The sequence below is a fragment of the Staurois parvus genome, unplaced genomic scaffold (genome assembly GCF_062004578.1).
Source record: "Staurois parvus isolate SC_StPar_1 unplaced genomic scaffold, SC_StPar_1.0 ptg000018l, whole genome shotgun sequence".
In the NCBI taxonomy this organism is placed as follows: Eukaryota; Metazoa; Chordata; class Amphibia; order Anura; family Ranidae; genus Staurois; species Staurois parvus.
The window spans coordinates 998,263-1,015,203 of NW_028317814.1; the positions used below are offsets into that span (position 1 = coordinate 998,263).

The window sequence follows — 16,941 nt, forward strand, 5'->3', positions numbered from 1 at the left end:
GGACGACTTTGTACGTCAGTGTTAGGATTTTGAATTTGATCCGTTGCGCAATCGGAAGCCAGTGGAGGGATTGACAGAAAGGGGGGGCGGAGAAGGAGCGGTTGGAAAGGTGAATGAGTCTGGCTGCCGTAATCAGGATCGACTGAAGCGGGGATAGCCAGCGGCGAGGCAGGCCAGTAAGGAGGGAGTTGCAGTAATCGAGTCATGATATGATGAGGGAGTGGATGAGCCATTTAGTGGTTTCTGGGGTTAGGAACATGCGGATTTTGGCTATGTTGCGGAGGTGGAGTCTGCACGAGCTTGTTAAAGATTGGACCTGGGGCTGGAAGGATAGGTTGGAGTCCAGAATGACACCAAGTACTCTGGCCTGCAGGGCAGGTTTGATGGTGGCGTTGTTGGACATGATGGAGAAGTCAATAACAGCAGTTATCATCTATCTTTCTGAGGACACAGAGACGGCGAAACATGTAGAGGCAGTCATCACATCCGCCACATCCATTTTTTTTCCATTGACATCACTTCTGGTTCCAGGCATTGGAACGCACGCCGGCTCCAGAGAGTGGAGCGGCGGCAATATTATACTCTGAGTATATTGGTGCCGAGATACTTTGCACCAAATCATATGAGTTTACTGGATTTTTATCTAATAAATACTACACTATGAGAATTTGTTTCTCCTGATTTATGGCGATCTGCTACTTAAGGATATGGCTATGAGATCTGAAGATTCTATAGAAGATAACTGCTGCTAATGAGCTGAACAACTCTGGGAAAACAAATGCATTTGACCTTTTTAGTTAAGGGGTTATGGATATGTGGTGAGTGCATTGGTGTGGCACATGGTGGTGGAGCACTGTCAGAAAATAGGAAGAAGAGCACCGCAAGAATTTGTTTGCGCATTGTTTGGTGTGGGACTTTTTATTAGTTTCATGAAATTTGTTCCTGTTGGAGAATGGCTTTCTTACTATTACTGTATGGAAATTGAATGTAAGTGGCGTACCTTTACTTTTTTTTCATCTTTCATCTTTACTTTACTTATCTTTACTTTACTTTACTTATCTTTACTTGTTTTTCATCTTTAAAGTGCAATTGGCACTATAAAAAGGGTCAGCTACATAACATCTATTTAACACATTTTCACGCTTTTGTTATTACCTATTCTGAAGCGGTGTGTTTTGATTAATTAGGAGGCGCTCAATATAATTATTTTATAATTTTATATGCACTACATTATATTATATGTAATCCCTCACCTTGTAAAGCAATCCATTCAGTTTAAAATATAAATGAAAGGCAAAACATTTATGCATAGATATGAAAAACCTTATAAATATCTTTGTTTTCCCTTTTTTAAAAATGACCTCATACTGGCCAAGCTGTGCTCTCATGTCTAGTGTGGTCAGTTTTTAATAAAGGAAATCAGGGGGACTGGCAGGAAAACCAGGTATTTGACACATAGAAAGCAATACAAAAATAACAGGATACTTTTTCATACAAGTACATGGTAGAGCAGGTATATATCAGGATAATGAAATGTTGGGTTTACATATTATTTAATGAGCTGATATGGGAGGATGGTTGCAATTGTGGATTTATAGAATTGGATGTGCTTATAAGAAACTGGTCTGTGCTACATCTAGTTGTGGCAAGTTAGATTAGGTGGATGTTTTTATAGACCATGGGTATGTCCTAACCTGCTGTCTACTGGGACATTTTTGTAATTTTTCACACACAGGATAAAATCTGCATTTTTGTTCTAAAACTACTTTAAACTCCCAATCAATTATATATTTTCTAAAATCAGAAATGGCAGCAGTTGCAATTTTACATGTTGCAAAATATTTGTGCAACAGTTTATTAAACACATATTTTCTGGGAAAAAAAAGCTAAAAAGAATTTTAGTAAACACAATATAATACCCATTTTTAGGAAAATTTAAAGGAAGGGGTTGTGTTGAGTAAATATACTTTATACCAAACATATCAAGCTTTAAAATTGCCTGCGGCCATGAAATCTTGAAATACATGAAAAAGTTGTCCATAGACTATGCTTTACAAGCCTTCAAAAGTTATCAATTTAGAGTTAACTGTGAAAAATAACCTTAGAATTATTGCTCCTACTTTGTCATTCACGGTAATATCTCACATGTGCAGTGCAACTGCTGTTTACATACATGTACATGCCCTATGCACGCATTTACATTCGTGTATGTAGGGTGCGATGGGGTCCTTTTAAATTATTTTTTATTACTTGTACTACAATGTAATATTTTTAAAGTGGTAGTAAACCGCAGCTTGAGAAAAAAAAAATTAAAAATCCCCTGGAAGATAATGTCATCATGTGCTAGTATGCATCACACCTTTATACCCTAAAACGAATCCCTCCAGCAGTGCGGAGTCCCCGCTGCAGAGGCTTCCATTTTTACCCAGTCTTCCTTCCGGGTTCAAGAGTCCTGGCCATCTGACTGGCTGAGCCACACTGACATCACTCGGGACACGCACAGTGCTCTGAAGGAACGGTGCGGGTATGGCGCTCCTTCAGGGCGCATGCACCAGTGGACAAAAAAAGCAAATATTTCCTAAATGGTGCATGTTTAGGAGATATTCATTTTACCTACAGGTAAGCTTTATTGTAAGATTACCTGGAGGTAAAAGATACAAAAGTGGGTTTACTTCTACTTTAAGACTTTTTTTTACTGTATTGTTATCACAACTAACAAGCCTTCTATACGATAGCATTGGCAGGTGACAAGTCCTTTTTAATGGAGACAGCAGCAATCTATTAATCCTATTACTCCCACCACCGTAAGTCCTACAGTGGTGGCAGAGGGGGGTTTTACATACACTCCACAAGTTGACTATCAGCTTTCTAATGAAAGTGATCCAGCAGCTGTACAGCCACCCCATTACTTCCTAAGACCCTGGAGTATGTCCTCCTACAGTATGTCCTCCTAGCACAACCCGCAATGCTTTCCGGGGGTGTCGCTGGGTGGAAAGAGGGAGAACCACCACAGGTCAGCAGCTAGGCCCATGCAAAAGAGTTCTAAATCCAACTCCAGGAAGGAAGCTTTGGTATGCTGTCTGAGTACATAGCACACCGCGTGTGGGCTTTTTTTGTAAAAGCAGCATATCCTCTTTAAAATACCATTCTGAGTCTTTCTGTGCATTTACTTATTACTTCACACTTTGAATCACTCCTATTGGCAAGAAGAAGGTATTCAGGAGCCAAAGGATCAGTTTGTTCGAACAGATCTATGCAGTGGACTGGTCAGAAGTACAGTTTGAAAGGAAAGAAGAACAAAGGGATTTGCCTTCTTAAGTGAATGACTGCTTCTGCATACATAAGACTTATCAAGTTCTGCAAAGCCACTAATTCTCAGAAAGAATGCTTCTGGACTCCAGCAGAGGTTTTTGATGGCCAGACACAATGAACTAAACAGAAAGATTTTCAATGTCACGTCCTTACCATTAAAATGACTTATTGTATTAGATGAATAATTATTACAGCACATTTAGTCCTGACCACTCCTGGCATTTCTGCCAATACACTTAAAAAAAGTCCTTGCATACAAAGAGAAAATGTTTTGATGGGGACAGGGGCTACTAATAAAATATACACATACATTATTAATCCTGCAAATTCCGCCAGCTCGGTCTTTTCTTATCCCTGACTAGTACAAAGAATTGCTATTGTACAGGCAATATGAATAATGTAAGTGGAGGATGGGGGGTTACAGAGAACAGCACAGGGAAATTACATACATTCACTTATTCTGTGCTGTACACAGCGGTACAGCTGCATTACCCCGCAGCATGTGGCCAAAGGCTTTTGAAGAGGGACTCTGGGCCACTGGTAAACGCTTTAAAGCTGAACTTCAGCCTTACCTTCACTTTTGCACTACTGTACATGCCCCTGTACTATACTCAGATTGCTTTTTCTGATTTCACTGAACACTGTGAGTTTCTCACAGTTTGCATTAGAAGCTCCAGGAAATCATATAGATACCACCTCTTTTTTTTTTTTGAAGTCCGCGGAAGTGCGAAAAACGAAAACCCATAAGTGAACAAAAAACGCACTAGTGCAAAACCAACACAAAAAAGTGCACTTAGGGGTGTGAAAAAATCGCTTTGCCACCACTTAATATGGGTGTACTGCACGTGATCGTGTCGCAACGTGTCGGTACGTCATTTCCGGTGACGCACTTCCGGTTGGACGCCAGGCTGGGCTCTGTCTGAGGATCCATGCAGTACACCCATATTAAGTGGTGGCAAAGCGATTTTTTCACCTTGTATATGTGAGTGGGCAATCTTATTTTACTAATTGCTGTTTAATAAACGTGTTACACTATGGAATATGTTCTCTGTTTTTATTTTTGATGGTGTGGCTCTGTGGGGAGTGTGACCTGGAATTAATAGTGGACAAGTACCCTGTGCAACATCTTGATCTGGACGTGGTATCGTGGTGGGAGTCATAAAGTGATCTGGCCCTTGTGGTCACTACTTGGAGGTGAGGGGGCATTTCTGCCATTTAGGATTCCTGTCACCTTGTTTGAAGATCACCCATCACGAGCACCTACATGTTTTGTCTGCAATCCTTTGGGATTTTATTACATATAGACACCTGTGTGTTGAACATAGTGTTGTCTGGACATTTATGTGTTTGCATGTTTTTTTGCATGTGCATTTATTCTGTTATTTGGCTGAGATTCTATTATGTGGACACTGTATTTGTCACAGCTGTTGTGTGTTCTTACCCCATGAGGGGTCACCCATATATCCACCATTAGTCCCCTGTGTGGACGGGGGGGTTGATTTGTTTAATCTTTTTCCATTTGGAAAGGGATCACGTTTATAAATAGAGGTTTCCCTAATCCACTTTTTGCAGCACCTATTTGATTCGAGTGGATTTGCACTTTATAGGTTCACTACACTTTTATGCATTATATTTGTTGCTGTTTATATGTATTTTATATGTCATTTACATTTTTAGTACTAGCGCTTCACCAGTGTTTACATTATTGTCTTTTTACCTAATGAAGTCAGGTCAGGTGACAGCAGCTCTCTTGTAGTTCTCTTGTAGTTCTCTCCATTTAAAGCGCAGGAGGTCCTATCCATTTTTGTTTCTTTAGTCCTTTGGGATACCTTCGGGATAAATTGGAGTGGAGACTGTGGGCTAGGCCTCGTCCGACATCAGTGCCTGCCCTTACAAATGCGCTTCTGGAAGAATGGTCAAACATTCCCATAGACACACTCCTAAACCTTGTGGACAGCCTTCCCAGAAGAGTTGAAGCTGTTATAGCTGCAAAGTGTGAGCCAACTCAATATTGAACCCTATGGACTAAGACCAGGATGCCATTAAAGTTCATGTTTGTGTAAAGGCAGGCATCCCAATACTTTTGGCAATATAGTGTATATTCCATCAGATAGACATTGCACTAACATCCTCTGTTTTTTAGTCCTACCTCCACTTTCCTGTTTTACCTGTTGCACATTGTATCTAAATATGACTGTGCAGAACAATAGGCACCAGAGTGTGACCACACTGCCTAATACACTCTGTGATATAATTGACCTGGGCAGGCAGCCCCCCTCTTCCTTGGAAGACAAGTGAAGATACTTCAGCTCAAAGGTTAGTCATCTTTGCTAGTACAGTGCACAGAAGAGAAAGAAAAAAGTAGCTGTGATGTGTTGAGGTGGAGAACCAGCCAGAAATAGTAACAATTTTCCAAGGATGGGTCACGGAGTCATAATGGTTAGTCTTGTTCACAGAACAAATAGGCTATAATTTCCCTAAAAGTATAAGGAAATTGTTTGGCCATTTCATACAAACAGAGAGCGCTGTGCAACTTCTCATCATAAGCAATCTACTGCTTTTTGAAGACATACAGATATCAGAAGCAACCATTTGACATACCAATGTCTTAGTGGTCCAATCTTCTTTAAAACATGACCCACCCAAAGGTGGTACTTCGGTTACTACTGGAGTTAAAAGAATCATGCCCACATTTTGTAAACCTTATGTTTTCTTTTAAGATTCAGTGAACGGAAAAAGTGTTCCAAATTCTTCCTAAGGTGATCCAGAAAGAATACATGGAATTGTAAAATGCTTTGCTACCACTAACCGCACACAAATTTTGCTTAGATGATACTAAATCCGACAGACAAAAACAGACTGTAAAAAAGTCAAAAATATTAACACAAACTTGTTCTGCAACTAAAACAGCCCATTTTGTTTCCAAAACATCCCTGACACATGGAGGCATGGCTTCCACTAGACCTCTGAAGGTATGCTGTGGTATTTGGCATCAAGTTATCAACAGCAGATCCTTTAAGTCCTGTAAGTTTCAAGGTGAAGTCTCTATGGATTGGTCTTGTTTTTCCAGCACATCCCAATGCTCGATTGGATTGAGGTCTGGAGAATTTGGAGGCCAAGTCAACAATTCAAACTCGTTGTTGTGTTCCTCAAACCATTCTTGAACAATTTTTACAGTGTAGCAGAGAGCATTATTATGCTGAAAGATGCTGCTGCCATTAAGGAAAACCGTTTCTATGAAGGGTGTACTTGGTCATCAAAAATGTTTAGGTAAGTAGTACATGTCAAGCAACATCCACAGGAATGGAAGGACCCAAGAATTCCCAGCAGAGCATTGCCCAAAGCATTACACTGCCTCAGCTACCTTGCCTTTTCCCCATATTGCATCCTGGTGCCATCTCTTCCCCAGGCAAGCAATACACATGCACCCGGCCATCCACATGAGGTAAAAGAAAATATGATTTGTCAGACCAGGCCATCTTCTCCCATTGCTCTGTGGTTCATTTCTGATGCTCATGTGACCATTATAGACACCTTCGGCTGTGGGCACAGGTCACCATGTGCACCCTGATCGGTCTAAAGTCAGCCCTATGCATAAACTGGATGGCTAGATTTTCTGCTTTCAACGTGTTTACTTGCTGGCTAATATATCCCTCCAACTTTCAAATGCCATTGTAACAAGATAATCAATGTTAGTCACTTAAGCAGTCAGAAACATGTACTAAAGGAACCATTTATTGTTGCTTATTAACCAGTTAATCTCCAAAATTTATTTTAAGCCTAGCCTGTAAAGGTTATAGCTGATAACTGAAAAGAAAATCCAGTAACTTCATAAATCAAGCACATCCGATTAAAGGTCCAGAGCTGCCTCCTCCTGGAACCAAAGAAGACATCCCCAGTGGCAGAGGGTGGATGATTGATATTATCACACATTTACTATAGCAGTAGTTCCTTGTGGTTAAAAAGCAGTGTAAATAACAGAACATAACCAAAAAAAAAAAATAGAAATCTACCCAAAATGTTATAAGCTTACACAGTGAGGTTAAAAAAAGACACAAGACCATCTATGTCAACTAACAGGAAAAAACAAAACAAATAGAAAATCCCCATATACACAAGTCTATACCTACAGATGATCCAGAAGAAGGCAAAAGACCCCAATGAAGCATGATCCAGTGCTCCAGGGGGGAAAAAATGTTCTTCCTGATCCCCCAGGAGGCAATTGGATATTCCCTGAATCAAAAAACCCTGGTGTTAGAACCTATAAATGTTAAAATTCAGTTATATTTTGTGCATTTATGAATGCATCCAGCTCTTTTTAAAACAATCTACTGAACTGGTCAGAACGAGTTCTTTAAGGAGTCTACTCCACATTTTCCACATTGCCTAATTGGTGTGGACAAAAGCAGGGTATGATACTGTCTTAACACCTTACTTCATATTCAAAAGTTACCATGTAGCTGCCATTGTGTTCTTGGTGGTTGTCCATTGTGTCCCCGCTCCTTTAAGTAGGATTGGGCTATCTGCAAGCAAACCTGCTCTTAATTTATCCACTGCTATACAGCCATGGCCAAAAATACTGGGGCCCCTGCATTTCTGTCAGATAATGCACCACTTCGCCCAGAAAATTGTTGCACTTACAAATGTTTAGGCATTCCCATGTTTATTTCTTTTGTTTGTATTGGTATGACACAAAAAAGTGGCAAAACAAAGTGGCAAAACAAAATGGCAAATCTGACACATTCCACGCAAAACCCCACAAATGGACTGGACAAAATTATTGGCACCTTCTCAAAATGAGCAAGAAATATTTGCATTCCAAGTTTGTGATGCTCCTGTAATTTGTAATTAAACTCACCTGTATCAATTAACAGGTGCTAAGAATATAGAACTCACTCCAGCAACCAGTTAAAATGGTGAAACATTGACTTAGCCTTTCTGTTGTGTGTCTCTATGTGCCACACAGAGCATGGAAAGAGCAGCAAAGAATTGTCTGATGATTTGAGAACATAAATTGTGGAAAAGCATGGACAATCTCAAGGTTACAAGTCCATCTCCTGAGATCTTAATGTTCCTGTGTCCATTGTGGGCAACATTGTCAAGACAATTACAGGCCAGGGCACTGTAGCTAATCTCTCTGGACATGGATGAAAGAGAAGAACTGAACAAAGATTGCAACGAAGCATTGTTCAAATGGTGGTTAAAGAACCTCAATCAACTTCCAGATAAATTCAAGCTGACCTTCAGGCACAGGGTACAACTGTGTCAGCTCACACTATACGTTGCAATCTGAATGAAAAGGAATGCTATGGTAGGAGACCCAGGAGGACCCCACTGCTGACACAAACATAAAAAAGCCATATTCGAGCTTGCAAAAACGTACCTGAGGAAGCCAAAATCCTTTTGGTAGAATGTGCTGTGGACAGATGAAACAAAATTACAGCTTTTTGGTAAAGCCCATCATTCTACTGTTTTCAGAAAAGAAATATGGCTTTTAAAGAAAAGAATATAGTCCCTACAGGCAAACATGATGGAGGTTCACTGATGTTTTGGGGTTGCTTTGCTGCTTCAGGCACTGGATGTCTTGACAGTGTTCATGGCATTATGAATTCTGAAGACTACCAAAGAATTCTGGGGTGCAATATAGGGCCCAGTGTCAGAAAGTTGGGTCTCCGTCAGAGGTCTTGGGTCTTACAGCAGGACAATGACCCAAAGCACATGTCAAAAAGCACCCAGAAATGGTTTCAGACAAAGCACTGGAGAGTACTGAACTAGCCAGCAATGAGTGCAGATCTCAGTTCCATAGAGCACCTGTGGAGAGATCTCAAAACAGCAGTTGAGAAAAGAAACACTTCCAATCTGAGGGACCTGGAGCAGTTGTCAAAAGAAGAGTGGTCCAAAATTCCAGTAGACAGGTGTAAGAAACTCATTGAGGGTTAGAGGAAGCGATTGATTTCAATTTTTATTTTCCAAGGTTTGTGCTACCAAATATTAAATTGGTGCCAATAATTGTGTACAGTCCATTTTTGGGGTTTTGCGTGATGTGTCAGATTTGGATTTTTACTTCTCCACTTTTGTGTCATACCAATACAAACAAACAAAATAAACATGAGAATGCATTAACATTTGTAATTGCAACAATTTTCGGGGTGAAGTGGTGCATTATCTGACAGAAATGCAGGGGTGCTAATATTTTTGGCCATGACAGTATGTGCTCCAAACTGGAGAGTCTTAAAACTATAGTTAGGACTACAGTATATAGCGAAGCCTTGGTGAGGCACTGTGTGCAACTAAAATCTCTGTTTTAACAGAAACTGTTAGAAAGGGCCAATTCAGTCTGATTGCAGACTAGCTGGTAAGTGACATTTTTTGTTGTTTGTACCACGTAACTACTACCTAATGGATTTGATATAGGGGTATATAGAGATACAGTATCACTTCTACATCATGGAGCCAGATAGAGATGAGGACAGGGTTGAGACGGGAGGATCTGAGATCTCTGCAAGCCTTTTGGGTCTAGTGCGAAATCAGTTTCTCAATTAATCCAAGGTCAAAGCCCAGGACAAACCAATACTTTTTCTCCTTACTTTCTGGTTAGGTGAAGTATAAGAAGTGAGGGAGACCTCCTTAAGGAGGGCACAAACAGAATTAAAACCCAAATTCTAATACTTTTCTGCGATACTGAAAACTAAAAGTAAATAAAATTAAAATAATCACTGGAATAGGGCTGCTATAACATTTCTGGTAGAGATCAGCTTAATTTTGTTCATGCTGGTAGGTTAATTGTCGGCTCTATATACAGAATCTGTAATAATTTGACATTGAAACTCAACTAGGAAAAATCAAATAAGACTCATGAGAAGCTCAGGTTCCTTCGTTTACACTGTAGGCAACTAAGGATTCATAAAATGTGCTTGCATTCCTATCCATACCTGCAGAATAAGGTTCCTGTTTCTCAATGTAGATGAACTCTTTTCTCTCATATCTGGCCCGGATCCACTGCTCCCGGAGCACTCTGCAGTTGAGCACAGAGGACACATAACTCAGTGTGCAGGTCCATGTATTAGACATTTCATCAATGCTGTTCTATCTGCACACAAGCTTTTCTACAACAGTTATGGATCACTAGGTTTGTGAAAATACAATAAGATGCTGTAATGCCCCACTCCATCTATGAACATTAAGTCTCTGCTACATAGGAAAGGTTGTTAAGTGTCACGCTGTGAAGAAAATCTGGCTTACTCCTGGGGATTGTAAATGGCAAGAGCTATCACAATCACAATCACAAATCAAACAGCATTTTAAAAAGTCATTTATTTAATTATGACATTAGTCATGTATTAATTACATATTATCTATTAGTTTAGGTATTTATTTTCAGAGAATCAACACATTGTAGCTCTTTATATAAGACCATGACCCGGTGCAGATAACAATCTTTTGCTCCAAACACACACATATTCACATAGTCAGGTTGAAAAAAAGACACAAACACTAGTTCAATCAATAAAAAAGCACAGAAATAACATAAAGCATAGCCCAATTTGCTCCACCGAGGAAAACAAATTCCTTCCTAATAAGGCAATTGGATATTCCCCGGTTCAACAATCTCTAAAGCTTTTACTTATAAGGCTCCATACAGACTAGGCTTAAAAAAAAAAGCCAATTCCTTTGGCAGAAAAAAACCCACTGATATAGAGCATTTTTGCACACAGTTTAGGCAAGTTTAGTAGAGTTTAGATTTTTTCTGCCAGAAATTGCACACAAATCGCGTGATTTTAAATCGCAGCGGTGTGACCGGTGAGTTAATGTTAATAGTCAATTATATTCTGTGCATTAAACCCCCATGCACACTGGCTTAAAAATCACAGCTTCTACAGGAGTTTTGTGTTTTGCCCATAGAAGCAGCTCAGTATTATCCTATGTATCCATGCACATTAGGATGATTAGAGGCATATTTTAAGCTCACCGTTTACAGGCAGGAAAAAAAAACCTTTCTGGTTTGCGTTATTGACTGGAGATTAAGTGCCCAGTCACACAGATGCGATCTCAGGTGTGATTTGAGAATTGAAACCGCAGCTGAAATCGCATCTAATGAATGTGAACGTCAGTGTCTTAACATGTGTAGATGAGTTTAGAAGAGTTTAGCGTTTTTTCTGCCAGAAAGCTCCAATCAAAAAGAACACTATCCAGAAAGGTTTTTTTTCCTGCCTCTAAACGTTGAGCTTAAAATATGCCTCTAATCATCCTAACATGCATGGACACTAAGGGGTTTATTTACTAAAGCTGGAGAGTCCAAAATCAGACTCCCTTCTGCATAGAAACCAATCAGCTTCTAACCTCAGCTTGTTCAATGAAGCTTTGGCAATGAAACCTGGAAGCTGATTGGTTTCTATGCAGAAGGGAGTCTGATTTTGGACTCTCCAGCTTTAGTAATAAACCCCTAAGTGCCTGGTCACATCGGTGCGATTTGGGAATTGAAATCGCACCTGAAATCGCATCTAATGAATGTGAATGTCAGTGTCTTAACATGTGCGATTTGCTGCAGTGCGATTTCTAAAGTAGTTCTTACATTACTTTTTCTGCAGTTTTGTTGCGATTTCACATACATAAAATATAATGGATACCACACTGCAAACTGCAAGAAATCGTTGAAAATCTTCACAAGTATCAATAAAATCTTCTGAAATCGCACCTGAAATTGTGCTGAAATTGCACACAAATCGTGCAATTTTAAATCGCAGCAGTGTGACCGGTGACTTATGGCAGAAAAAAAAATGCTAAACTTGCCTAAACTGTGTACAAAATCACTCTATATCAGCATTTTTGTCTGCCAAGGAAACTGGTGGTTTTCTTTAAGCCCAGTGTGCATCGAAAAGAATGAACAGAATGTTAACAGAGAAGCGGTTACATAAAGGACAAGGCAGTACACCATCACATTATCATGTAATATTTTTATTAGCAAAATTGCAGTATCTACTACTGCAATTTTGCTAATAAAAGTATTACATGATCACGTGATGGTGTACCGCCTTTTCCTTTATGTAACCGCTTCTCTTTGAACATCCTGTTCACACTTTTCTTTTTCGTAGGTTTTTTTTTTTGGTTACTGGACAGTACCTACTTTACATAGTGGTACCCACGAACATTTATGCCTCCATTTTGCTTGTTTTTTATAGCCAGTGTGCATGGAGCCTTAGGGATGCTTCCAGCATTTTGTTTCACAACAGTCAACTGAGAAGGCTAGAAATAGTTCCTGGGGGAATCTATTCCACATGGTTTCATGAGCTCTTACTTTGAAGAAGCCCTACAATATGCAGAGATTTAAGCCTAACTCCGTGTTTACTGCCACTTTAAATAGTTAGGGTCAAACTGTCCAAAACTATTTCCTTCAATAAGGCATGCACCTGCTGTCAGCACTGTATAAACTGTAAAGAGCATAAGCTACATACATACAAGCTACCAAGTATACAGTGGTGCGTTCCATCAGGACCATTTACAGAAAGCCTTTTATTTTTTTTATCAGTGAATAAAAGGCTTCCTCCGACTGGATAAAGAGGAGAGGTGGAAGTATGTCTGGTCGAGGCAGATGGCCAAGGAGGATGACGTCACACTCTCTATCTCGGCCAATCAGAGGAAGCCTTGTAATCATTGATACAATACAAGGCTTCCTGTGAATGGCTGAGAAATAATCAGCCCAATTTGATTTTGTTCCGAGAGCAGACAGGATGTCTTCAGACGCTGTTGGAACACAGCGCCACATACTGTATGCAGTTGATGCTACATACAATATATACAGTGCTGACGGCAGGCATATCTCTCAGGGCCCTCTGTTTCCTACTGTATTAAATTGTAATGTATTTGTACTGTCTGCCCTCACGTTATAAAGTGATGAGCAAACTATTGGGGCTAAATAAATCCTGTACAATAATAATAATAATAATAAAAAAAGAAAATAGATTGTTTGGGCCAGCTTTAAAGTGGCATTATACATGGAATTAGTCTTTAAAGTGACACTAAGCTCTAGTTTTAAATAGAATACCGAATATAATATCAATTATGTTTTCTGAAAGTAAAATAGTACCTTCTTCTGCTCCCAGAATTGTTTTTTTTTTTTGCTGCTGGGGTGATCTGATTTGTTAGATCTGTTAGAGGGTGACTACATTTGTCCACTGTTTTGCTCACTCTGGAGATGGAATAGGGACTTGTAATGTTCATAGAGCAGAGCACATGACCCCAACTAACGTGCACTGTTTGTTCCAAACAAGCCGAAATGAGAGGTTCAGGAGCTCAAGAAGGACTTTACATACAAGGAGTAATAGATTACAAGGCCATAAAATGGTTGATGTTTATGGATAATTTTAGGAGAATAAGCATATAGTTTAGTGTCACTTTAAACCTTTTTTCCTCCAGTCGTAAAGAGTGCCACTTTGTCCTATGTAATGTCCTGAAATGAAACACCTTTGCACCACGTTCACTATTTGAACCATTTACTTATACATGGGGATTATATCAGTGATCAGTTATCATATCCCCCCTTAGACACCTGTTCTTAAGGTAGAAGTTCAGAACCTTTCCACAAAGCTGAGCTCCTTTACTCCTCCTGTTAGTTTGGTTGCCCTTTTCTGCACTTTCTCCAGCACCCAATTTCCTTTTTCTGAACTGATTCACAAAACTATCCTGCATGTTCCAGATGAGGTCTTGTTAAAGTGATTGTAAATTAACCTTTTTTTTATTTTTTAACAATCATGTTTATACTTACCTGCTCTGTGCAATGGAATTGCAAACAGCAGTTCCAAAGATCCCCTTCTTGGGTCCCCCGAAGGCGCTCTTATCTTCTTCTCTCTGGTGAGTGTCCCCATAGCAAGCTGCTTTCTATGGGGGCACTTGTACGAGCTCGCTCCCGGGTACCAATACCTGTGTCTATAGACACAGACAGTGGGACTTGGCTTCACTCCTGTGTCACTGGCTTTGATTAACAGCAGCAGGAGCCAATGGATCCCACTGCCTCAGCAAACCTGTGATACCAGGAAGTGAGGGAAGAAAAGAGCTACAGGGGGGCAAAGCGCTGGATCAAATAAGGGCTCAGGTAAGTTAAATGGGAGTGGGGGGTGAGGGGGTGATACTGATGCCTATGCAAAGAATGCATTAAGGTAAAATATATTTAGGCTTTATTACCACTTTAATGACCTGTACAGGGCCAATATTACGCCTCTCCCTCTGGAGTCTATACGTCTTTTAATACAACTAAGTATTTTTCATGCTGTAGAAATTGCAGATTGCACTCTTTGTTATTAATAATTCTATGGTCCAACACCCAGATCCTTCTCAATTATTGAATCCAGTTGTGTTCCTCCTACAATGTATGATGCATGCATGCTTTTAACCCCCAAGTACTGTACATATATTTACATTTATCAACAGCAAACCTCTTTTGCTATCTAGGTGCCAAATCAAACAATGCCTGTAAATTGTAGACATCCTGTAAGGACCTTATTGAACTACATAGATTGGTGTCATGTGAGGCCTATTGCTGGCAGAATGTTGTAGTTGACATCACTCACATTGCAAAATTAGTGGAAAGCTTACAGGTCACTGCTACTGTAAACTTGTGCTAATGGCCACAACCTTGGTAGCTGCCTGTGAAAACACAAAGCATTTCACCCTGCCTTTACTAAGTACAAAGACATGTATACACTTCTTACAATCAGAGCGGAAAAGAAAAGGGCTTTGTGTTACTTACTGGCAGTCAGAAGCTGCTGGCTTGTAGTAAAATGCTGGCACTTTAGACTCATATTTTGCTTGTGCTACTTTATTTCCCAGGCACGACATGTACTGAAAGAGAAGAAACATACATGGTGTCATTCCAACCAAAACATCTGTATTTTATTTTACACCATTGATCTTCAACCAGTGGTATGGAAGAATCACCTAGCTCCAAGCTACCTTTCTAGTTGCTTGCACACAGACTCTCAACAGGTTTCCGCTTAGGGAGTCTGTCTATGTCTGGTAAAGTATAGACTGAAGCAGGAGATCTTCGTCACAGTTAATGATGACCTGGGATTTTAAAAATGCTGTAATGTGGACCTTCTGAAGTGATTAAATGTAATCAGTCAATACTTACCCATATTCCTTGCAACAGCTAATATGCTTTCCATAACCTAACACCCTTAAATATGATGTTCCTGTGCCCACTCAATCCACAACATACAGAAATCCTGACTAACTACACTGCTTAAGGGTAACTAAACCCAAGAACAACAAATTTATGTATTGCAGCTTCGTGCTTAGATATGGTGGCCGCAGTCATAATTTTTCAGGCTAAAAACATTTTCAGCAATTACATAAAATACCTTTTGATCCTGCCAGAAACGCAGCGCATATAAGCACCACACCATAATATTCGAGTCTAGATATAATTTTATTCAAAAGAAGAATGTTTAAGAAAAGCCAATGCATTTCAAGGCTTACTTTACTCCCTTCATCAGGGCTGGAATATAATATAACAGATAAACAATATAATAATAATGATAAATATTAGGATCCAAAAACCAGTGAGGGCATATTAAAAATGATAAGAATATAGAATGATAACACAAAAAATTGTGCTCTCGATGCAATCATGGAGAAGTTATGATATTGATATTGTCGGTGGTGACAAGGATATATTACTTGTAAATTTAATACTGCAGGGTGTCCCTAAAGTCTAGACACATAGGAAATATCACTAAGTTTTTTTCTCAATATGCATTTTGCCCATGTGTCCAGACTTTTGTAGGGACACACTATAGAACTGTCTTGTAATGTATGAAATATAATAAAACCAACAATGAGATGGATCTGATATATAGTGCGGAAAATAATATATATATATATATATATATACACACACATACATATACATACAAACACACACACATATACATAGGTCAGCCATAACTTTATGACCAATAGCCTGATGTTGAGTAGGTCCCCCTTTTGCCATCAAAACAGTCCTGACCTGCCTGGGCATTGACACCACTAGACCTCTGAAGGTATGCTGTGGTATCTGGCACCAAGTCGTCAGTAGCAGATCCTTTAAGTCCTGTAAGTTGTAAGGTGGGGCCTCCATGGATCGGACTTGTTTTCCTAGCATATCCCACAGATGCTTGATTGGATTGAGAACTGGAGAATTGGGAGGCCACGTCAACACCTCAAACTTGTGTTCCTCAAACCATTGTTGAACTGTTTTTGCAGTGTTACAGGGTGCATAATCCTGCTGAAAGAGACCACTGCCTTCAGGGAATGCGGTTTCCATGAAGGGGTGTACTTGGTCAGCAAACATTGCTTAGGTAGGTGGTACATGTCAAGTAACATCCACATGAATGGCACAGCAAAACATTGCCCAAAAGCATCACATTGCCTCAACCAGCTTGCCTTTTCCCTCATACTGCATATTGGTACCATCTCTTCCCCAGGTAAACAATGCACACAAAATGTGATTGATCAGACCAGGCCACCTTCTTCCACTGTTCTGTGGTCCAGTTCTGATGCTCACTTGCTCATTGTGGGCACGTTTGGCTGTGGACATGGGTCAACATAGGCACAGAAAATATACTTACATATATCTATAAGCCAAATACGCCTATA

The 16,941-nt window shown here is 39.8% G+C and overlaps 1 protein-coding gene across 1 annotated transcript in view; it reads right to left on the reverse strand.

The window, feature by feature from the left end:
• ADAP1 (ArfGAP with dual PH domains 1) overlaps positions 1–16,941 on the reverse strand; it is a 297,097-nt gene that overhangs the window by 149,476 nt on the left and 130,680 nt on the right. Inside the window, exons 3-4 of the mRNA XM_089681882.1 lie at positions 15,056–15,147; positions 10,245–10,327 (exon numbers count right to left, since the gene is read on the reverse strand). Of these exons, the coding sequence (XP_089538008.1) occupies positions 10,245–10,327; positions 15,056–15,147 (175 nt within the window). The remainder of the gene's footprint in view (positions 1–10,244; positions 10,328–15,055; positions 15,148–16,941) is intronic.